The following is a 22496-nucleotide window of genomic DNA, read 5'->3' as shown; positions in this document are numbered from 1 at the left end:
AACTGAACGGCCTGCTGTAGCCACCATCCTGAGGGAATATATTTTGGAAGAATATATAAGCAAACAAGGTTACACCTTACACCTTAAGGTTACACCTTTAGAGAACTTTCTAGGAACGTTTAACCTTTAGGGAACGTCCCTAGAAAGTCCTCTAAAGGTGTAACCTTAAGGGGAAAGCAAGGTGTATCCTTTAGAGAGCCATAGTGGACGTTACCTGTTTGATGGGGAATTTCAAAAGAAATTGTGAGTGTATTCTAGGCAAAAGTGTATTATTATGATGATGATGATGATGATGATGATGATGATGATTATTATTATTATTATTATTGCCAGACTCAATTGATAAAGTTCTTGTCCTTGTAATAAACAGAGGAAGAATGAAATCAAATTGTAAATGATTATTCTTGGGCTCGGCGCTCAGTGCAACAGGAAGCTTAGCCGCGGCTCCTCTTGATAATCTGCTCACTTCAGTCCACCGTCACCGTCACCGTCCGCGGCCTGGTAATCGTCCTGTGGCCTCGGGAGGCGAAGGGCGGCGCAGCGGTCGAGCGGCTGATGTAACGGGACCAACGGGACCCGTCACACCGTGAAGAACAGGAAGTTTGTTTTTTTTGTTGTTGTTGTTTTTGTTTTTATCGGGAGGCTGTCGGTCGGTTAAGCGAGTTCCACACGCCGTTTGTTTTGTCAGTATGACAGGTTTGTGAATCAAGGGTAAGATGTTTTGTCTTATTGTGAAACCATTTGCCGTAAACCCTGTGCGCTGACTTCCAGGACACGCAGGGCGACCGCCGAGCGCCCACGGTGCCGTGACTTGTTGCACCAGGTCCACAGTTTATAGTGCGATCGTAGCCGCGGCGGTGTAAATACAGTAATGTCGCTCTCATGTTAAGAAGTATCGGCGCAGCCTGAATTTCCTATCCGGATATCCAGGCTAAAAATAAGCCAGGAGCATTTACATCATGTTATTTGATATTTTATGGACTGCCACTTTCAGGGCCCACCAGCCCTTTATTAAAGATATATATGATTAAACTCTCAAATCTTGAGCCTGGTCTTAATCTTTTTTTTCCCCCATAAAAAAGTAGCATAAATCAGACATTGGGATGAGACAGTTTGACTATACTTTAGCCTACATAACTTGTGTACAGCAGGCAGCAAAACAAACAAACAAACAAACAAGGACACTGGAAATACTATACAGATCAGAGATGAACTAGACCATAAAATGTTAACAACAGACAAACTCCACTTGATTTCTTACCTGCATAATTTTGATCAATTACCTACTTGCTGCACCTCTACAGGCTGTTGATGAGCTGCAAACTTTGTTATGTGCCACAATAAGTTTTTCAGAAATCCTGATGAGAAAATGTCAAACATAAAACTGCACAGGCAAAGATCAACACCTCCTGTAGACCCTCAGCGAGACTGACTGAAAAAGACACTGGGATGGTTACTTCTATACGTCTCCTTTTTGTCATTCACTGTGCTCAGGGAGCCTGCTGCCATGGCACCTCAGTGTTAAGGATCTAGTTTTAAGAAGTGTGAGATTTGATTTAAAGGACATTGTTTGTGCACAGTCTCAAAAAAACCATCAGCACCTTTAACAGCCAACAAAGAACAATAGCCTCACCAAACTGGTATTTACTGCAGGCCTCTCTGGCTTTCTATTCTAATTTATCTTTGTTATTTATAACTCAGTAGACATGATACTCGTACATTACAGTGACCTGATTTTAGTATTAGCATGAATCTGTTCACATAAAACGTGGCCAATTCTGCAGAAAGTGTATTCACCTTTCTAAATGGTAGAATAAACCTCTTAGTCTCTTATTTTCAGAGCAGGGCTGATGCCAAGACCAGCTTACAAAGACGCTACTTAAGACTAGACATAAAATCTGCAGACCTCTAATTAGAGCTTTGTAACAAGTTCTAATTGTACAGGGTCATAACCTGTTTCTGACCTTTCACGGGGTCTGGGATTTAGAAATGAAGAATGAAGCTGTCTCGTCTCTTCTTTAATGTTGTAATTTCCGTTGACTAGACATCGACTGTTACCATGAGCAGCTCCGGAGGGATGCTCAGTTCCTGTGCACAGATCCAAGGATGGACACTGAACTTGTTGACAGACTTGTGCTGCAGCTGAACAGGATCTACCCCCAGATACTCAGTGACAAGGAAGCCCACAAGGTCATTCCAGATAATATATGGCAACAACAAAAATCTGGTTATTTTGAATTGGTATGTGCAGTGATTCAATTCAGCATGTGTCTCTCTGTAGTTCAGGAACCTGAGCATACCCACCAAGGTGCGGTTAGCTGAGCTGCTGAAGCACCTGCATGGGAAGGGGGAGGAGGCATGTCATGAATTCTACAGTGGGCTTCACATTCACGCTGAAGACGTCTACTCCAGCCTTCCCACCCGAGTCAGACAAAGAGGTAAAGCACCGAACAAGGCTTCTCAGGCGTTTTAGTGGATGAGGATTGCCAAGTATAACTGCAGTCAGGTGAGGACGATCTCCACTCAAAAGATGCGGCCCCCGCAGACGCGCATCTGAATTTTTGAGATGTACTTAAGTGGAGAAATATAGTTATATCAGTAGTTTAGTGTGGAGATAAAATTAAGTGAACAAAAGAATAAGAGCAGGTTTTATATATAGCACACTGACTATAATGAGAAAAAGTAGCTCTTGGTAAATAAAGCCAGAGAGTTCCAAAAATGTGTGTTAATCTGTGGTGTGTGTGTGTGTGTGTGTGTGTGTGTGTGTGTGTGTGTGTGTGTGTGTGTGTGTGTGTGTGTGGGGAATAGTTATACGCCATTGTACGTATACGCCAAATACATCATCTTGTGGGTTTCAGAAACTGTTTTTATCATTTTCTAAAATTCCTGTGCATAATGTAATTGAAGTAATTACATCAACACATTATCAGGCAGAAAAGCCAGTTGTGTTGTCTTTCATGTTTCAAAGTTAGGTTGTGCAGTATGTTTTAAGTGAGACATAAAAATCACACTAGCAACATCCCCTGTGACCAATAATGGTGGACCCCCCCCCTGCTGTGTAAATGCTCTGTCTGCCCTTATGTAGGTTTATCCTATTTAAGATAGAGAGAGAAGCCAATGTGCTGCCTGGACTGCAGCTCACGTTGTGGATCCAACACGTTGCAGGATGTTATTTAAAGTTTGGTGTTTACTCATAAACCATTTTCCCTTTCTGTTCTAGAGATTGCAGATCCAAAACGGACTAAAAATGTGACAGTCCACCCAGAGCGATTTGTGCTTAATGACAGAGGTAAATCTGATCGAGTAGAGCAGTAGAGCTGATTACAGCAGAGCAACACATATGATTAATGTTTTTCATTTATGGTTTTATGTTAATTTGCAAATCTAGGTATTCTCTACCTGAGTGTTGGGGTAACAGAAAGCTCCAATAACTGCAGTATACTTGACAATACAACTGATGATCTGTTTTCCATTTTATTTTAGAACAATATTCAAAACATATATTAAAATTTAAAACTTTTTTTTGAGATAGGTAATTCATCACATTAGGCAATCAATCATCTTTGGTTTATGCTGTCATCATGTAGAGAGCAGGAATGAATAGGCTTCCTCTCTGGTGACCTACCAAAAGCCAACCTTGTTAATCTAAGAAACCACAAAATTCAGACTAATCCTTTCTCAGTAGCCGCAATTGTTTTATATAGACCTGATTTATATTTTATTGGATTCCAAGACAGCACAGCACAAACCATAAATGCATTACTGTTTGCAGCCATCAATCAAACCTGAATCTCCCTGCATTAAACACACTACTCACAGACAGAAAACCCAGTCTCATGTAGGCATTACCCCTAGTGACCTAAACTGTTCTGTTCCTCTATTCTGTTTATTAATTGTATTAAAGTGTTTTCATGTTCATTTTCAAACACAACAACACATATATAGTCAAGTCAAACTTTATTTAAAGTGCTATATCACACAAGGGTGTCTCAACACACTTCGTAATGAAAACAAAAGCAGAACTAACAAACAAGACAACTGATTGATTACATATACAGTCAAACTAAATTGATATTGTATACTGCTATGAACTTAAACTTGGGGCTGGGTGGAAAGTAGGGGGTCGTTCTCAAAACAAATGTTACACTTTGGGAAATAGAGGTGGATAATGGTGCAAATTAACTAATAATTTATTGTGAATGGGCCAAAACAAGCCTTTAATCTGTATGTTTGATTTCATGCGTAGACATTTAATGTGGTTGCATGACTGGTAGGGTGTTTTTTTTTTTTTTTTTAAAGAAGTGTGTTTTGAGTTTGTGTGAGTGTGTGACAGGGTGCCGCCGTACCCCTCACTGACCCAAAGATAAGCCCCTTAAGCCCAACTAAGCTTTGTTCTTTACCAAACGTGGATGTCTGTGAACCTTTTAACCCCTAGAATCAGAACGTGGGCCCCACTGCTCTGCACTGCCCCACCATTCATCATCCCATTACATTCAGGGCTTTGGCTTTGTGGGTCAGTTAAGCTCACGTGTAAACCCCCCCATCCAAAACAGCTTCCTCTGTCCTGCATTCCTTTGAACAGTCAGGGGCACATCCACTGGGTCAAAGGTATGTCAGCAGTGAAATGGGTCATCAGCCATGTAGCGAGACACTGACTCCCAATCATACAAAGAAGTGACAGTTTGTTTAGTCTGTGAGCAACAAGACAGCTTTGTTTTCACAGAGTAGCTTCAGACTCTTGACAGTTTTTTAGTTCAAATGATCTACAAGGAAGACATCAACCCTCTATTCACATTTATTGCTGATCAAATATTTTTGTGTATATAATTTATTAATAGTCACTGATGAGTGAACTTTAATTCTTCTCTTTCCCTCAACAGGACCAATGTTCTTCCTGAGCTGTTTCAGTTTTGTAGTTGCTATTGCAATGCTGTACTATTATGGAGGTGAGTCATACACAATTATGAATGTTCAGACTTATTTGTCACTGGCATTTGAATATCAAGAATTAGCAGTGCACAAAATCATCTAGAGCCCCTCTAACTGTTCTATTTCATATGCAAAACTCACTTTCCATTCTGTTCCTGTTTAACATATTTCTAAATGACTCTCGCCACATTTCTTAAAAATCTTTTGTTGCCACTCTTCCTGTCCACAGAAGGTGAGACACTGAGATGCACTGGTCCGCTTCTTCACTGCTCTGCAGCAAGGCTCAGTAAAGGTGCTAAAGATGTTTTCATTACCTATGCTGAGGTTGGAAAGCAGAAAAAATGAGGCTGTAAAGGTGCCGTGAATGCTTAAGAACTAGCCCTATGAGAAGAACAAGCCACTTTGCTGTGCCAAGCTCATATATGCTTTCAGAGGTATAAAGTTTTTAACAAGCACTAACTGATATGTTTTTTTAATCTCTGAGAAGCTGAAATTGACACAACTCATTCTATCACTTTTTCACATAGCTGACATCTCCTAAAATGAAAAAAGTGTAATGTTCTCCCATAGTACTTATGAGTCTCGCTGGAATGTATTGTGAGTATAGAGCTAATATTTCACTTTTGTCACTTTTTGTCACTTTTTAACCTAAAGCAGAGCATAATATTAACTTACTATGTCTGAGTAACTTCAGAGGCTTTAACAAAGTAAGTTGAATTTGTCAGTGCTGTGTATGTAAACACTCCAGTTTCTTGAACACAGTCGATATGCTCACCAGCTCAGCCACTTTGAGTGCCTTCTAATACTGTGATAAAGAGACTTTTTAAAACCTACTGACTTAAGTGCACTATAACAATGCTCAACTTTTGCTCAAATAAAGCACAAAATATTTTTTGACATCACCTAGAGTTGCATCTTATTTTTAAATAATAGAAATATAGAATATAGAACATAGAAATATGCATATAATTTATCAGCTTCAGATATATGGTAATATACTGTATGGTATTGCATTCACAGTAATGTCTAGTACAGTGATTAGCTTTCCTAGACTCGTATCTGCGACTGTTCAGTCTGCTACTAGGCCAAGAAGTTTGCCTGTTTTGTCAACATGAAATGAGGATGATGATAAAACATTCATCTCAGTGATTGAAGTGCATCAGTAAATACACTAGAGGGCACTGCTCCCTCATTTAGTGCCGCAAAGTCAGAAATGAGGAGGGTGGAAAATGTTCTGCTGTGCTATAACAATGACAATAGGGAGCAAGAGACAGCCCTCATTAATTAATAATGACAATCAAATTGATTGAATGAGTAAAGTCAACTTAATTAAATGCTACATTAAATCTTACTTACTTGACTGCTCAAAGACTTGAAAGCAGGTTGGATGCATTTCATACTCATTTCAGATGCTTTTAAGGTTACAATAATGACTCAGTAGGAAAATGACCACATCTAAGATGGCAAAGTGCAGCTCTGGAGGAAGGAACAGGTGTCTGATCTCAGGAGATCCGCAGCATTGAGCCACACTTTTCCATCTCTGTCTTCTCTGCAAAGAGAGCAACAGAAGAAAGAGGAGGGATGGGGAGGTGCAAAAGGGGGTTGGAAGTGTCACTAGGGTGATTGTTCAGTTTGAGTACTGGCATCCACATTCCCATGAGAGAGAGCGAGAGAGAGAGCTATTAATAGTGCTGCTTCACAAGACGTAAAACTCCTTGTTGCATCCGCGGATGTTTCGACCTCCCGCTGAGGCAGTTTGTGAAACTTCAAGACTGGGATGGCGCCAGAAGCATAGGAGCCAAAGATATACATTATGTATTTATATCAGTCTACAGATCTGCCCTGAGTGGAGCTGTGTGTGTCATCTATCTGGCTCTCAGCTCGTCTGGCTGTTTCCACGGTTACCAATGATAGTTGTGGAGGAGGAAAAGGATGAGATTGTGACGTTGGTTTGTCATCTGAAAGGTGCTTTGTCACAATCACATTGAAGAAATTATAGATAGGAACATAAATATTCTTCAGGTATTTAGCGGATAATTATGTGAAACAGACTGCTTTCATATTATTGTGTTGAAGCCGCTGAAGTGTATAAAATGAGCATTTGCTTGGGCTCTAATTGGGGTTTCAGTGACATAGCTGAAACACAGTCTAATTAAGGCTTCCATTTTAACAAGCAGTTCTGCTGGGGTCTGTGCTGTGTTGACTCTGACTCACCAGCTGCTGTTGGTCCGGAGAACCACAGACACACTCCAGCTTTGCTCATAGCACAGGGAGTCATGGCTCGACCAAGCATTGTTATAATTGAATGTTAGGTATGACGCCTGTGGCTGAGGACAGATGTGTTGGTACGGTTAGAGCTGTGGAGCTGTGGGTCAGAGTTTTGAGTCAGATGAGGCACACCCTGCTCTGCATACATGTGCTCAGCAGACCCATCAAACCTCCCGGTCCGAGTCGTCTGGAAAAGCACCATGACATCTTGTTCGAACGTCATCGGCGTGATTAAAAATTGAACCCTGTTCCGCAGTCAGCATTTGTGTGCACGTGTGTGTGACTGTGGTTGTGCATTCGTGTCTGGCCAGTGTTTGGGGTCACTCTCGGGCAGCGAAGGAGACAGACAGCACGAGGTCACATGTGCATGACTGCTGTTGTCTCCACTTTCCTGTTTGTCCACTAGGAACAAATGTTGTGTTGTTTACACACCAGACTCCTTTGTCAATTTCCCACTTTCTCTATTGTTCACTGTTTTTTTTTTCTCTGTGCCTGCAGCAGTGTAGGACAATTGATTTTCTAGTTAAAGAAAAGATGTTGATTTTTTGGAAATTTCTCTGTGAGCCTGGAGAGGTCAGTGTGTTTGTAGGTCAGGGAGGGGATTGTGAAGGTCAGCTCAGGAGAGGAGAGGAGAGGACCAAAAACATGCTGACTGCATGAATGTCTATAGGAACAAACTGCACAGTAAGGCAAGAGAGAAAATGCCTGTTTGAATAGAGAGAACGGAGCAGAGAAAGAGGGTGGAAATAAAGAATCTATGTGTCTAGCAAAAATAGAAAGAATACCTGTGTGTGTTCTTGGTCAGTCGCCGCGGTTCGGCCGGTGGACTCCAAAGGCAGTGATGAAGACGTTGACTACCACGATGATAAAAACCAGGCCTGTGGCCAAGTTTTCCATAGTGTTCAGCCTCCAACGCTTTTGCTCATCATTCAAGTTCCACTGAACTGTGGACAAAGCCAGGAAACCAACTTTAACAACACACACTCAATGAATGTCTATTAAAATGTCAGCAATCTACTTTATTCTAGGACTCAAGCCAACTCATTATGACAAACAGATTTACTGTCAGTCATAAATCCACATTTACTTAATTCTGGTTTCAGAGAGCTCTTGTGTTCATTAGTGATCCCACAAAAATGCAGGGTATCAGATATTTCATTTTAACAAGGGCACATGAGGATAATGCAGTAATGCGATTCAGTTTTTCACTGATCAGCTAGTTGTTGGAACCACAGATGAGTGGGACACAAATGTCAATGAAACAAAACCACTTTCTAATAAGGCACTATTTACAAAGGGTTTATTCTAATTTACCATTTACTAATACTTTGTGGATCAGTTAAAATCCATCTATAAATATAAATAAATAACACATACAGTGCATTAAATTTCTACGGAAAATCCAGTATTTGCACAAAATTCAGTAATGTTGCACAAGCAAAGACAAAAAGCTATCTGACTCAAAGCACACAGGAAAAACAATATGGGGAAGAGAGAAAGTGATCAAGGGAAGCTTTTATTTCCTGTATGACGCTGCTTCATTTCACTCGATCTAAACAACTAATCCATGTTGTAATAATTGCTACACACCAAGCATCATCATCACAGGGATTGGCCTATGAATAATGTTAAAATTAAGGTGTGATCGGGGACATGTCGGTGAGTACGTGTGAGTGTGTGTGTGTGTGTGTGTGTGTGTGTGTGTGTGTAGGGGGATTGTACAGTAGCTGTGATTCACAGGCACATTTACTGTGTACGTGTGTGGATGTGTGTATTTGTGGGAGATTACCAAAGGTTAAATGGTGTAAGGACCCCGCTTAGTTCTGTGTGTGTGTGTGTGCGTGTGTTTTTTTTGTGATCTGCCTCTGGTGGGGTGGGCTGGGGTTGGGGGTGGGGGTGGGTGGTATGTAGGCCACTCACATCATGCACCACTGGCTCCATTAGACAGAGCTGGATCCAAGGGAGAGGGAATGAGTGGAGGGTGGAGGGAGGGTGGTGCAGAGAGGGTAGCGGGGTTCAGAACAGTCAAAGAAAATGAAAGAAAAGGGAATGAAAAGAGCAATGAGAATGAGATGTGTTTGATATTCCGGTGGAGACAAAGATTAAGGGGGTGGTGGTTGTTGTGGGGCCAGTGGAGTCAGAGGATTTGGTGGGTAGAGGGAGGGGGGGGTCAAAGGGGGCATTCGTTCATGAATGTGTGATGCCTCTCACATGCTCACCAGCCTTCTTTCTGACACGTGGTCCTTAAAAATACACAGCAAAACTTGTCCAACAGTTTGATGATTGATTATAATAATTACAATTAATAATGGTTACACACACAGAACAAACAAACTCGATATATCTATTGTAGAAATATATAAAAAGGGAGGTTTAAGTTAAAGTGAAACTAAACCAAACATTCATTGGGGTGTGTCCTAAAATATCTGACTCATAACTGATTATTTTTAGATCATTATTGAAAGAGGAGAGGGGCAGTATATAGGCAGTTACATTTCAGGCTTGGAGATGATACTGACAAACATTCCTTCATGTTTTTTCCTCCTGCTGCAGCTGAGATGAGTCAGTGTGACCTGGCTGAAGTTCACTGGCCTGTTGTTCAGTCTGTCAGAGTGAAATGAGCTACAGCCTCACCTGCACCGGTACATCTCATCCTAACTCATCTTACCATCCTCATGGACCTGTTTTCCTAACCCCCCAGTTTATCTGGCACTTTTTGTATACAGTCTATGCTTGTTTGCTCTCTTTTTGCTCTCTTTTGTACATGTACAATGACATGTATTGACACATTTACACACATACACAACAAGAGAGAGAGAGAGAGAGAGAGAGAGAGAGAGAGAGAGAGAGAGAGAGAAACAACCTCTCTCCCCTTCCCTTGACTCCCACAAGTGCTGACAGCAGCACTAAAACCAAGTGAACTCTGACCTGGTGTCAGGCCTGGTTGCCATGGTTACAACCAGACTCCAGCTGGTAATGGGTTGTTTGTCAGGAGTCAGTGGACTTGACATTGATGAGTGGGATGCATTGTAGGGCAAAAGGTGGCATATGGGAGGCTTCAATCTTGCTGAAGGACAGGGTGGAGGGGATGAAAGAGGAAGGGCAGGTGAAGGTTGGGAGATGTGAGGCTTGCCAGACAACAAAGAAGACACTAGTATAACAAAAGGGCTCAGGCTCTGTTAAATTTCTCACCTATGAAGATAAGCAGGACCCCAACTATGAGCTGCAGACAGAGGGAGATGCTAATCAGGGTGACGATGGGGGCGTAAAAGGAAAAGTTTGGTCCCTGCTCCAGCACCGCCTTCAGCTGCGAGGCGTTGGCCATCAGGAGAGCCACATCCACGATGCTCTCAGCTGCACTCTTCTTATTGGTGTAGTGGTCCATGTTCAGTGGGGCTGGGCCGCTGGGCCAAACATCTGGATGGGAAGCCTGGGGAAAGCAGAGAGTAATCGACACAGAGATAATGTTTATGGCTCTGAGATAATGCCTGGAAGAAGAATGCCTGGAAATAAACAGAAAGGCACTCTCTGTTCGGCGCTTCGTTCTCCCAATAGAGCAACAAGGCAGCATGTTGATGAGACCAGCAGTAATTTTTGTGCTTCCTGCACATTGATGGTGAAGATCTGGTTATCATTCTGACCAAATTAGCACAACAAGCAGCTCTTACAGAGGAGTGGCCTTTCAAAACGGAGCTTTTAGTACAGCAAAGAGAAACTGACACACTGGGAACAGACCCATTAAAAGGTGGTGAACATGAACAAGTCAGCATGTGCAGTGTCCAAGGCTTCCCACTTAGTTACAGTTTCAAATGATCACATTCAGTCTGGACCTTTTCTTTGCTGACGTCAAATGTCAGTGAGCTCTGAGCATATTATACTGCGTGTGTTGCTGTGAGATGCACTTTCAGCCCCCTATTCCACTATTTTGTTGACTTTTCAAATCGAAGCAGTGTGTCTGACTACTCACTGACTTGTGTGTAAACATGCTGGCAGTGTGTGACACTGTGAGCCTTCAGTGATATGCTGCTCATGTCCCTGCCTCTCGAAGCAGGATTACAGTCACCTGGATAACTGCACTGGGTGAAAGTTGCCTCATTAATCCCTGTTTTTCTGAGAGCCAACATGTCACTGATTTATCGAGCAGCAATGGAATGCACGATAACACACGCACAGTACATTATTCATTATATTACCTGCACTATAAATTAGGGACTGATTTAGGCTGTATCCTTGCTGTGACTGATCAATGGGTGATAAAAGCATTTAATAAAAAACATCCTCTTGATTTTAAGGTGATTTTTAAAACCTATTGATTCTTGTGTGGGTGATGATTATGTAACAAAAGATTAGCTAGGCTTTGTGTGTGTGTGTGTGTTAGTGTGTGTGTGTGTGTGTGTGTGTGTGTGTGTGTGTCCACTACATCCCAGTGGACTCCGTACCGTATAGAGAAAAAGAGCAGGTGCTGGATAAACAGTCTGCTTGTAGATAAATAAGAAAAAGCGCTCTTTTAAATAGTGAGAAAACATTTTCTTTTGGAGTACCGCTGCTGAATGAAAATCCATCCCCTACTGTTCAGAGAAGAGACGCCTGGCTATCACTTGACTGAAGATTCGGTCATGTCAAGGCCAAAGCCTTTTTGCTCACTGTGCACATAAAATAATCAGCAGTGCTTTTCCTCAACACTAGAGCTTCCCGTTTTCTCACAACACACCCCTGCAGCTGCCGAAAGCATAGTTTGTCAGAGATTAACCAAACCACAGAGCTGGTACAAACTGTCTTCCCGCTGCTTCAGGCATAGAGACAAAAAGAGAGACGAGAAGAGCTGCACCCTCTAATTTGCGACAGGGTAGGCTACAGCTGAATTACAATGTCTTTAGGAGATTCACAACAATCAGCTGGCATGGTTAAGTTGATGTACGAGGGGGAAGTACAAGCTGAACCATAGGTGTGGTTTGTGGGGTTTGAAGAAGAAGAGCATGTACTCCTGTTGCAGTAGTTCTTTTGGTGAGGTTGTTATTTTTTTTTTCCCATTCCTGTGATTACTACTGGACAAGCAATGTTTAATTCTCTTAATAACCCTTCGCTTTTTAGGACATGGATTACATGTGTCACTGGCCAAGTTTTTCATCCGGCGGTGCATCTGTCTGTGTAGATTTTATAATTTGGCATAGCTTCATGTGAACACTGCAGAGACATCCTCATAACATCCAGCAAACCTTCCCAAAAAAATGTCTCTGTGGGTTTTTATCCAAATCCTTTTCAGTCAGAGCCATAATGCCCCCCAGTACGGCTCATATTAAACAGTTCTTCAAAACATGTTCCCCCAGATTCCACGGGAAAAGCAATGTGGTGTGGTGCAGTGCCCTTGTGACTGTGATTTGTGCCAAACGCCACAAATGGCACACTGTCATGACGTGTCAGGGTCAGCCATTCTGCTCTCAAACACTAACACCGGCTTTTCAGAGACTGCCCTTTATCCCCGAGTCAACAGCCCGCATGAGATAATGCTTGTTGTGAGATCACAGGTTGGAAACGTGTAGTCAATATGTCTAGAAACACGGCAGATGAATTTTCTCCAGAATTCACCAGCAAACATAATGGACTTCTTCACATGTATACGATGCTTGTGTTGTGTACACACTAGGCCAAGATACAGAGGCCACCAACTCAGCCAGTCCAAGCTTTTTGTCAGGATTAATCCTGCTGTCTACTCATATCATATGGCTGAGAACATAGGACAATGACTAATCACAGCAGAGGAGACATGTAGAACAAAAAGATAGTGAATATAGGCCATGGCATGTCACATTGTACTGTCACATGGGGTAAAGAAAAAAAAAAAAAAAAACATGCTACACGTGCAGGCTGATCAGGCTTTCATTTGGATAATAGGTCAAATTGAAAAACACGGAAGATAACTCACATTTGCATATTTGCACCAACTTTGGTTTCCTCATTTAAAAAACAGAGCAGATGTCAGTCACCTATAGCCATTACAGATCGGTTGTCATTCAGCACAATCTAAAACAAAAGTTCCTCATTAAGGCAATCGTTCCGTACTGGTCCCAGGTTTCAATGCTGATTTTTGTGATGAATTATTCACACTGCATTCCTCGTCTGAAACAGACTCAGGGGACACACTGAGGAGAGAGGAAGGGAGGAGGATGGGAGGTGGGGAGGGGTGGGGGTACAGTGAGAGATAGGAAAGTTGTTTGAATCTGTAATAACTCTCATTTATGCGTCATAGTGGGATAACTGATAGATTCATGCTATGATATTTCACATATCCTGCTTCCTGCAGAATCATATCACGCGTCAGTATGTGGGTAAGAGAGTGTGGTGCAAAGGAAATCAGATAGTCAAATCATTTATTTATAGTGGATCTCTGACAAATCAAGATGCATTTAAATACTTTAAATAGATTTTAATAATAGAAAGTCACATATAATATTTTCCAATTTTAGTCCTACCTTTGTATACTATATTTTTAATTTAAAAAATAACATGAAAAAGCACAGCGCACAGAACACATAACACATAAATATGGATAATCATAGTCACAATAACTTTGATGTAGACTGAGTGGTAAGATTGATCTTCTAAACAGCGTTTAAATAGTAAATTGAAGAGAAAATCTGATCTCTCTGAGTACAACACATGGAAAAATGGAGAAAATCACCTGGAATGTGGAATGGAGAGGAGTATCTGGGATGAGAAACTAATAGGGAGTGATCAGGCAAAGCAGGACAGATTTAAACCGGTGCCAATTCATGCAGTGCTTTAAAAACAAATAATAGATTAGATACTAAAGATTGAACCCAAACCTTAAACCTAACTGAACCACAAAAACAGACTTTCTTTGTGTATTCAAAGACCAACTTAAGTTTTGGCTGAGTTCCAAGCAACAGAAACGAACTCACCTAATCCTGCAGTTTTCCCACATCGTCACACTGACTGACTACAGTTATGCTAAATACCTGCATGTCAGTTACTGAGCGATGACTCTTGTTTTGAACCACTAAGCTCTGCCTCTGACATACAGAAAGCTCTTTGCAGCAGCAATGCATATGACACCACTCATGACACGGTGAGACCCTGCGCTTATCATTTAGTTAATTGAACTCGCTGCTGTTCAGCAACATGATGAAAAAGCAAATGAACTCACATCTGTAACTGCATGGGTGTGTGTTTCCCTTCCTTTTGTGTTTTTTTTCCCTTTTCTTATACATCAGCACTTCCTTGCTTTCCATCCATCATGTCCTATCAGCGGCCTCCCTCTCTCAGTCACCTCAAACTCTGGCCCTCCTCCAGATGAGGATCGACCCAAGTGTAAATCTAATTTCCATGATTCTCTGTAGGGCCTTTAGTTTTTACAGCTTTACACAGTGCAAAGCAAACATGGCCGTTTCAGATCGTACTCTATCCTGTTATGGCAGAAATGCGCAGTGTAAAACCGACTGTTATCAATAAAAAAGACAAAAGGGCAGTTCAAGAATGTGCTGTTGTGCTGTGCTGAAATCTGACACAGAATCTGATTAGTCTTAGATTTCAGTGTAACAAAGACACAGACATTAAAAGCCTGTGGAAAGCCTGCATATAAGATCTTTACTCCGCAAAACAACCATGCATTGATTCCATTCTTACTGACTCACACTGGTGGGAGACACATTGTAAATGAGACCAATTGCTCATTTTATCGAGCGTAAGGGTATTACATTCTGCATCTGTTGGCTGAGCTCCGACAGTCACAAAGAAGTATCTGGCTGCAAGGGTCACTCTCTCTCTTCCTCCTCCCTTCTTCCCCAAACACACACACACACATCTATCTGAAATTAAATGGTGCTATTAAGACTTTGGTGATGACACAGTGAAGGCCATTTCCTTTCCTTGTAAAACTGGATGCAGCTCTGGACTACAATATCTTGCAATTACTTGTCAAATGGCAACTTCAATCACCACATAAAACACAATAAACAGTCCCTGTCCTGCAACAATCTAGTTGTGGCATGCAGTAAGATGACATTATATAATGTAAATCTGTGTGTATGTGCATGTGTTTGTGTGTGCATTTTGGCCGGTGAAGTGGAAACAAAGGAGGGCATTCATTATTTATAAGGTCACTCAGGTGCCAACAATGCTTCACTCCTCAACTGAACCAGACTGTCATCTGACCCAGCATGCCTGCAACAGACATGAAGATCTCTGTTTAAATGTTTTTCCTTTATTGATTTGTTTCTGTGTGGACACGCGATGCATTGCATTCAGCATAATTTCTGTTCTTCACAGTTCATGCAGTTTTTGGGATATTTTAACATGATCACCTTTCATTAAAATGCAGCAGTGCAGCACCCCTTCCACCATGCTGAACAGCTTTAGAACTTACTGCATGACTGCTGCAGTAAATTCATTTGTGTTTACCTAATGCTCCTCGTACATCTCTGTGCACTTGTATGGCCCCTGTTGGATTTCTGCGTGTACATCTATGACCCCAGTGTGGTTCTTATTTCACACATTCCCCACTCCACTCTACAACTGTTTGCAAGAATGACAAAATCTTGAGAAACAATGCATCCTGGGAAAACTACTGATGCGTCTTCCACTTCTTGCAATTGCAAGTTGTGCAACCTACAATTTACAAACCTTACCAAATTCTTCAAAACATCAGTCTCACATAGCAGTATGGCACAATGCAGCATTTACATGTTTTCCTTATTTAAAAAAAAAATGCTCTCAGATATCCTACCTCAGTTCCACTTCTCCTGTTGCTGCTGATGCTCATCATTTTCCTATGCGTATGCTACCGCATCTCACCCGCAGGCTGCAGCTCTGAAAGATTCAGCTGCGAAGTGGATCCTGATGTAGGGGAAGAGAAAACGGGTCCTGCGGGCATGTAGCCCACTGAACACAATAACAGATGCACAGGCAGTTTTTCTAATATGTGCCACAACAGCAACAGAGATAATATATATATATATATATATTTATTTTTTTTAGAAAGAAATTGTATTGTGCATATGACTGTTCAACTCTGAGTGGGAGACATGTGGTTCATTCAAAGGGCGTGAAAGATTTTTTTTTTTTTTTTTTTTTAACACAGCTGATTTGTCATTTATTGCGTTAGCTCTAAACATTTGTTGGTCTTTTCATGTGAAATATGTGTCACTCTTGCAGTATAGGATCTCCGTGGTGTCCCACCGTGCTGTGTGATTGGACGATCGCCTCCAGTCGTTACCAGGGGCGTGGAACCAAGCGGACTGAATGGGAAACACATTTGTGCGCCTCGCCGGTGTATCAACCTAAAGGGGAGAGACGATGACAAGCGAAAACAGTTGTACACGTACATTAATTTCCGAGGGGAGGACAGGCGAACTAAAATCCCCGGTATCCTAAAGCGGCCCGGCTGCTCTTTAACTACAGGCTCCGCATACAGCAGCCGCGAAGGAGCCGTGGAGAGACTGGGCATCGTCAGCTGCTGTATCTGCACCCGAAGAGAGGGATGCGAGGACTTGAAAGGAGATAAATAAAACGTATTCCTGATTTTTTTTTTTTTCCCCTCGTCATTATGGGGTTTATGTTCAGTTAGCAAACGGCGAGTTGAACCTGAATTTGTTTGCGGTCGTTGGGCGAAGCTCTTGTCCGTGAAAATGGGGATAATGTGCAGATAGGGCGTTTTTTAAAGTCCACCTTTTGTCGTGGACGGTCGGCTAACGTTAGCGAGGTTTCTGGACTTGGCAGGTTTGCATGTGCCTTGTGCCGCTAGCATGAGTTTAGCCGAGGTTATTTGATCGGTTTTCTTCGCTTTTTTTGAACTAGGTAAGTCCTGTCTCTGTTTAATGTAACTGTTATGCGAGTGTTTGCGGACTCGCCGATATTATCTGGATGCTGGAGGTTAATTAAACCCGAGTAAACTTAGTTCAGAAATGTGAAACTTAACGTTAACGGGTGTCGTCGGAACCAGCTTGCTAGTCTTTCTTTCACCTCAACAACGATAGCTTTAGCTAACAATGTGCTTTTAACTCGCAGGCTTGTCTTTTTCATCCACCTGCTTTTATTGACACCAACTACCCTTAAACTCCGCAGTGACGGACGCCCATAAACCTAATTCATAGCTTTATAACAGTAGCTTTCGCACCGGTAATCGTGGGGTTTAGCTCCACTAACTGGCAACATATCTTTTGCAGGTCTTCATATCGGATGAAATCTCGTCTGTGCCATCCATCACGGTGTTGTTCGGGGCCTCTGCTGGCAAACTGCGTCACCGAGTGGGCGCTGCAGGTATCCATCTCTAAATCTGCATGTCGGGAAGTCTAGCCATGACACGAATGACCTGGAAACCAAAGTGACTGAACTCTTAAATCACCATGGAGCCGGAGTCTAATTCAAACTCCGTGGCCCACCAAGAACTGAAATATCCATCCGTACCCAACTCTCAGTGTGAACTGGCCATGGGGGACGGAAACATCAGTCTGGTGGACTCAGTAGTGAGAGGTGGGAGTGACCCCAGTGCGTACCCTTCATCCAGCTATCAGAGGAATGTGCATCAGAGATTCATCAGGAGAAGTCTGTGGTTTTCAGACACAGATGAGCAGGCCTTTGAAGCACCTGAATGTGATAACAGGAGTACGATCCTAAACATAAACCTGCGAACAATAGTGGACAGGACTCGGGGGACTAGTTGTGGGGTACAAGAGGGTTCCAGCACTGAAAGTCAAGGTGGGCAAAAAGACAGTGCAACAGAGAGCGCCAGTGCCGATGAGGAGAAGGGAAAAGGTGGAGATGCATTAAATGTTACGTGCAGTGATGGTGCTAAAACCGCCATCAAGGCAGCCAGTGAGGAGAATGAGGAGGAGGCAGAGATGAAAGCAGTCTCTACATCCCCAGGAGGAAGGTTCCTCAAATTTGACATTGAGCTGGGGAGAGGGTCCTTCAAGACGGTCTACAAGGGCCTGGATACCGAAACCTGGGTGGAAGTTGCCTGGTGTGAGCTGCAGGTAAAGTACTAAAGATGTCCAACTGATTTCCAGTCTGTCTCTCTGTGACACCCTAGGATAGTCCCTTTTTTCCTAATTCTTTTAGATGCTGATGGGCGTGGGAGACACTTGAAACACTTGTTTTAGAAATTTATTGAAACATTTTAAATAACCCTCTTCACATTTTTGTTCACTACAAAAAATACATGCAAATTATTTTTCTGTAAATCACTGATTTATATGAGTGGTGGAAAGCTTGACTCTCGCAGGAGGCCCACTCTCTGTGCTCTTTGTGAGTGAGGGTTCACGCATCATGATAACGGTGATGTCTTCAGGGAGCTGTCAATCACCCAGAGTCTCACGAGGGAGTCCACTAAGTTGCTAATGGGTTACCACTAAATTTTAAATGGTTTACACAGGAAAAGTGATTGACAAGCATTCTCTGCTGACGTGGAGATGCATGCCACCACTGAAGTATAGTGATCAGCAGTTTTGCAAATGCACAGGGAGAGTCTATCTTGTCTTGCATTACACAGACTCAAGAAAATCACCAGCTTAGACTGTGCAAAGGTATTAACTAATTATTTCCGTCCTTTGGAGACTGCAGCAGGGATTATCTCTCTCTCCCTCTCCCTCTCTTGGGTTTAAGGGGGACTACAGTAAGCATGACTGGCCCCCTCAAAGAAAGAAAACCTGCATTGTGACTTGTTATTCTTGCACCATTCAGATTAAAATAGTTGAGGGTTCATTTTACATTCAGCTGCCCTTCATTTTTGCTGTAGTCATTTGCCCAGCTGATAATGTAATGACACGAAGCACAGTTATTGGAGCAGACAGTGCAGAGGATGCTTGTGTGCGCTCTGTCCCAGCAGTGTGTCTGTATGTTATGAGCTGTGCTACTCCCTGCCTCCCTCCCTCTGTGCAACAGGAGGTAGGCAGACAGGAAGCAGCTGAAGTGCGTTGGTGCCTGCTGAGAAGTGTGTGATGGTCCTGTGGCCTCAGTGAATACTTAGCTTAGGATCCTGAAAATGTGCTGCGTCAGTAACCTGAGAGACTAAAGAATGCAGACGGCTTGATGCATTGAAAAGAACTAAACCTGTTTTGTATGACTGTAGCATCACAAGACAGTGATGCATCTCATCACTGGAAAGGACTGGAAAGATAACATGCCATTAGCTGGGAATGAGTAAAGAAAGAGTAGTGCAGAGAGAGACACAATGATTTCATTTGGATGATGAGGTCATACAGACCGGTAGTAACAGTGAGCAGTCCCACATCTCCCTCAACTTGACAGCACTGATCTGCAGTTGGACTCAGATGATAGGCTGTACAACAGGAAACAATTTACTGCATTTTATTCTTCCCTAGTGACATATATTAAAACTCCCTCTAGTGGTCAATCAATAATAGATGTTAATCACAATACAAATCATCTTTCTTCGCAATCTTGTTCTCATGTAGTTGCTCTCTCATATACAGTTTTGCAGCTTCTATAAAAACTGTTAATGTTAATAAACAAAATACTATACTGACCTGATTGATGTGTTTCTAAAGAGCAACATCAGCTTTCTGAGCAGATCAGAACCATTGATTGAGACTTTGTGTGATTGAGTCAATGAGGTGGGGCCTTCTAAGATGACCAGAACTGTTTGTGATCTTATGATGATTAATTCTGCCTCTATAAAATTAAACTATTTAAGCAGTTTAGGACAAGGAGTGTTCAATCAAACTGTCATTAGGGTTGTGCAGAGTTAGATACTAATAAAGTTTGGCAGATATGTAAATGCAAAACTTAATATAAAATAGTCATTTTTTCAGCTTCAGCTAACAATTATTATTATCATTATTGATTAATCTGCTGGCTATTTTATAAATTATATTGTTTAGTATGTAAATTATTGTTAAGTCACCAAAGTTCCCAGAGTCTAAGGTGATATCTAGAGAATACAGCTACCATGATTAATAGATTCTTCAATTAGTTGATAGAAAACTAATTGGCAACTATTTTGATGACCATTTCATGTTAAAGTCAAGCTGAAATGAGAAATTAGATGTTGCCAGGTTCTAAAATGTAAGAATGTCCTACTTTTTGTTGTCTTACATTAGAGTAATTTGGTTGTCCTTAAGTTTTGGACTTTTGACAAAACGTTTGACAAGACATATGAAAATTTCACTCTGGGCTCTAAAAAATTGTAATCAGCATTTTTTCTTCATACCATCTTTAATGGTATTCTATAAATCAACCAGTTAATTTAGAAACTAATCAGATAATGTCAGTTGATTTAGAAACTAGTTAATTTAGAAACTAATCAGATAATGAAAATAATTATAAGGTCCAACGTCATGTCTCATTTAGTCCGACCAACAGTCCAAAACCCAATGGTATTCAATTTAAGATGGTAAAAAAACAAACCATCTGCACATATTCACATTTGAGATGCTGATATCAGGATCATTCTGGTGTTTTTGCAAAAAAAAATAATTTATTTGGAGATCACCAATTAGTTGGCAACAATCGATAAATAAACTAATCATTCCAACTCTAGTCATTGTTAACATTTCAGTGTATGTTTTATTTTGCTCTAGCACACAATGCCACAATCGGTGTGTTATTTAAGTCAAGTCATTTGGAAGTTATTTTATTGTGTGCTGGGGGAAACTGAACACGTCCTAAACATGAGACCGAGACTGGTGGTCTGAGCCAAGAATCCACACTGCCCACAATCACACTAGATCTTCTCAGCGTAATGAAAGTGCAGGTTTCAACTAGTCTTAGGCTTACAGCCAAAATAGTGAGAATTTTATGCCTGTGGTTTGCATGTTTACTCTTCACTGTGGCATGTAGGTGATGCCAGCTTTGTTTTGCTGAGTGAATTGTGGTAGAAAACAGTGGATGATAGATGAGCTTTCTATGTTAGACGGAGCAAAAGAGATATGACTGTGATTTTCCACTGTTTTCCCTGCTTCCAGTGGTCACATGTCTTTCTTGCCTAGAAATTTTAATCTGGTCCTGTGTTTATTCTTCCTTTCCCCCACCCTCCCTGTCTCACCCCTCTGCCCCTTTCCTCCCATGCCCATCTCCCCCACATCTCTGTCCTGTGCCAGGCTGCTGGCATAACACAGATGGCCCTGGCTCAGGCAAGGATGTTAATCTGAGAGAAAGATGCCTGTTGTGAATTTTTTATTGTTGAGAAGAAACACTTCTTGTGCCTCTGTTTGCCTTGTCTCATTCTGTCATTGCTCTCTGGAATTTATTTTTTAAACTTTGGAAACTTCTCGTTTCTGCCAATTGTGGCTCTGTGTATAGATTTTTATCTCAGTGTTGAATGCTTTGTGCACACTTGCAGATACATAGTTTATTTCTGACTATGTGCAGACTTCTCTGTGGTATTTGGCAGCGAGCTTGTTGTTCTGTAGATTAAATCTGGTTCTCAGCTTGTGAATGCAGAGCTGGTCATGATACCGTGGCATCAATGTCTCTGGGTATTTGCAGGAGATTTGGGCATTCTTGATCCAAACAGACCTAACAAATGACACCATGAGTCACTAGGTCAATATTTTGGTTACAAGACTGTAATGGAATATTAAATTGGGCCACGTTATTGGATGGTAATATGCTTTTGAGCATAGCTTTTGGTTGTCTCTTTGGATTAACATGTACAGTGTTACCAATAACCCCTCCTTGACTGGTCAGATGGAAAAAGGAAAACAAAGTTGGAGAAACCCAAGTGGGTCATTGGTTACAGCCCATTTGGCTTCAGGAGTCTCAGGGAAGTGAGGGCAGCCAGAGCCAGTGGCTGTAGCTAACAGTGCCTTATCGGTGGACCCCATCTTCTGGCATGCCTGAGCTCCTGTGTCACTCAGCCAACTGAGGACCCTGGGGGAAGAAGGGCAAGCCTGTTAGAGCCACAGCATTGTGGTCTGTGGAATAGCTCCAACAGGCTTGTTGGTAAGAGGCTAGTTAATTAAAGATTTTAAAAAGCTTACTTGTGCCATGTTAACATTTTTCTTACAGATCAGAGATAAGACTAGTTTGAATGACAAGCTGAACAACACAAACACAATCTCAGAATTCCAAAGATGGGTGTATGGCTCACTACCCTCTCTGCATATTGTAAGAAAAGGCTATCAAAGCAGTGTAGCTTGGAGCTGTAAAACCTGTCTCATCTGTTGAAATGAATCTTACAGGCTGAAGTATAAAAGTGTTTATAAGAACATTTCCAGTATTCAGAATGCTTGTATAAATTTAGTGTTTCAGCTGAAAAATACAGTGATGGACTAAGAAAGACCTCATATACAATACAGCATTCCAATATCTCTTTGGTGAAG

At 41.7% G+C, this 22496-nt stretch overlaps 3 protein-coding genes across 12 annotated transcripts in view; 2 read left to right on the top strand and 1 right to left on the bottom strand.

Moving 5' to 3' along the window:
- Window positions 1–31: 31 nt before the first annotated feature.
- On the top strand, window positions 32–5831 carry LOC139620781 (caspase recruitment domain-containing protein 19-like). 3 transcript variants are annotated; one of them, XM_071476648.1, is made up of 6 exons: window positions 32–696; window positions 2045–2190; window positions 2282–2438; window positions 3221–3289; window positions 4881–4946; window positions 5162–5831. In XM_071476648.1, the coding sequence occupies exons 1-6, from the start codon at window positions 690–692 to the stop codon at window positions 5272–5274; spliced, it is 558 nt and encodes a 185-aa protein (XP_071332749.1). In that variant the 5' UTR covers window positions 32–689; the 3' UTR covers window positions 5275–5831. The 3 variants fall into 3 exon arrangements, with proteins under 3 accessions (XP_071332749.1, XP_071332748.1, XP_071332750.1); XM_071476647.1 differs by having other exon boundaries at window positions 5159–5831; XM_071476649.1 differs by having other exon boundaries at window positions 32–711; window positions 5159–5831.
- LOC139620782 (ninjurin-1-like) lies at window positions 4827–17458 on the bottom strand. Of its 2 annotated transcripts, XM_071476650.1 has the most exons (7): window positions 17330–17458; window positions 16393–16493; window positions 15941–16095; window positions 10390–10627; window positions 7983–8141; window positions 6286–6478; window positions 4827–5248 (listed from the first exon to the last, which is right to left on the bottom strand). In XM_071476650.1, the coding sequence occupies exons 3-5, from the start codon at window positions 15977–15979 to the stop codon at window positions 7999–8001; spliced, it is 420 nt and encodes a 139-aa protein (XP_071332751.1). In that variant the 5' UTR covers window positions 15980–16095; window positions 16393–16493; window positions 17330–17458; the 3' UTR covers window positions 4827–5248; window positions 6286–6478; window positions 7983–7998. The 2 variants fall into 2 exon arrangements, with proteins under 2 accessions (XP_071332751.1, XP_071332752.1); XM_071476651.1 differs by lacking the exon at window positions 17330–17458 and having other exon boundaries at window positions 16393–16504.
- A 76-nt stretch (window positions 17459–17534) lies between these two features.
- LOC139620777 (serine/threonine-protein kinase WNK2) overlaps window positions 17535–22496 on the top strand; it is a 41896-nt gene continuing 36934 nt past the window's right edge. For all 7 annotated transcript variants that reach the window (XM_071476633.1, XM_071476639.1, XM_071476635.1 and 4 more), the window contains exon 1: window positions 17535–18188. In XM_071476633.1, coding sequence (XP_071332734.1) covers window positions 17559–18188 — 630 coding nt within the window. In that variant the 5' untranslated portion in view covers window positions 17535–17558. The remainder of the gene's footprint in view (window positions 18189–22496) is intronic.

This window comes from Trachinotus anak, unplaced genomic scaffold (assembly GCF_046630095.1).
Source record: "Trachinotus anak isolate AG129_WGS33_773 ecotype Australia unplaced genomic scaffold, CSIRO_AGI_Tana_v1 ptg000004l, whole genome shotgun sequence".
Lineage (NCBI taxonomy): Eukaryota > Metazoa > Chordata > Actinopteri > Carangiformes > Carangidae > Trachinotus > Trachinotus anak.
The sequence above is the reverse complement of the archived record's forward strand: the minus strand, read 5'-3'. Positions and strand labels throughout refer to the sequence as shown.

What these genes read in the sequence shown, in the direction of transcription:
- LOC139620781 (XM_071476647.1), top strand. An exon ending in CACCCGAGTCAGACAAAGAG is followed by an intron (nt 2,439 to 3,220) that starts GTAAAGCACCGA and finishes TTTCTGTTCTAG; the next exon opens with AGATTGCAGATCCAAAACGG. An exon ending in ATTTGTGCTTAATGACAGAG is followed by an intron (nt 3,290 to 4,880) that starts GTAAATCTGATC and finishes TTCCCTCAACAG; the next exon opens with GACCAATGTTCTTCCTGAGC.
- LOC139620782 (XM_071476650.1), bottom strand. Translation starts at nt 15,979, where the DNA reads ATGATGAGCATCAGCAGCAACAGGAGAAGTGGAACTGAG. An exon ending in ACAGGAGAAGTGGAACTGAG is followed by an intron (nt 10,628 to 15,940) that starts GTAGGATATCTG and finishes TGCTTTCCCCAG; the next exon opens with GCTTCCCATCCAGATGTTTG. An exon ending in GGTCCTGCTTATCTTCATAG is followed by an intron (nt 8,142 to 10,389) that starts GTGAGAAATTTA and finishes CTTTGTCCACAG; the next exon opens with TTCAGTGGAACTTGAATGAT.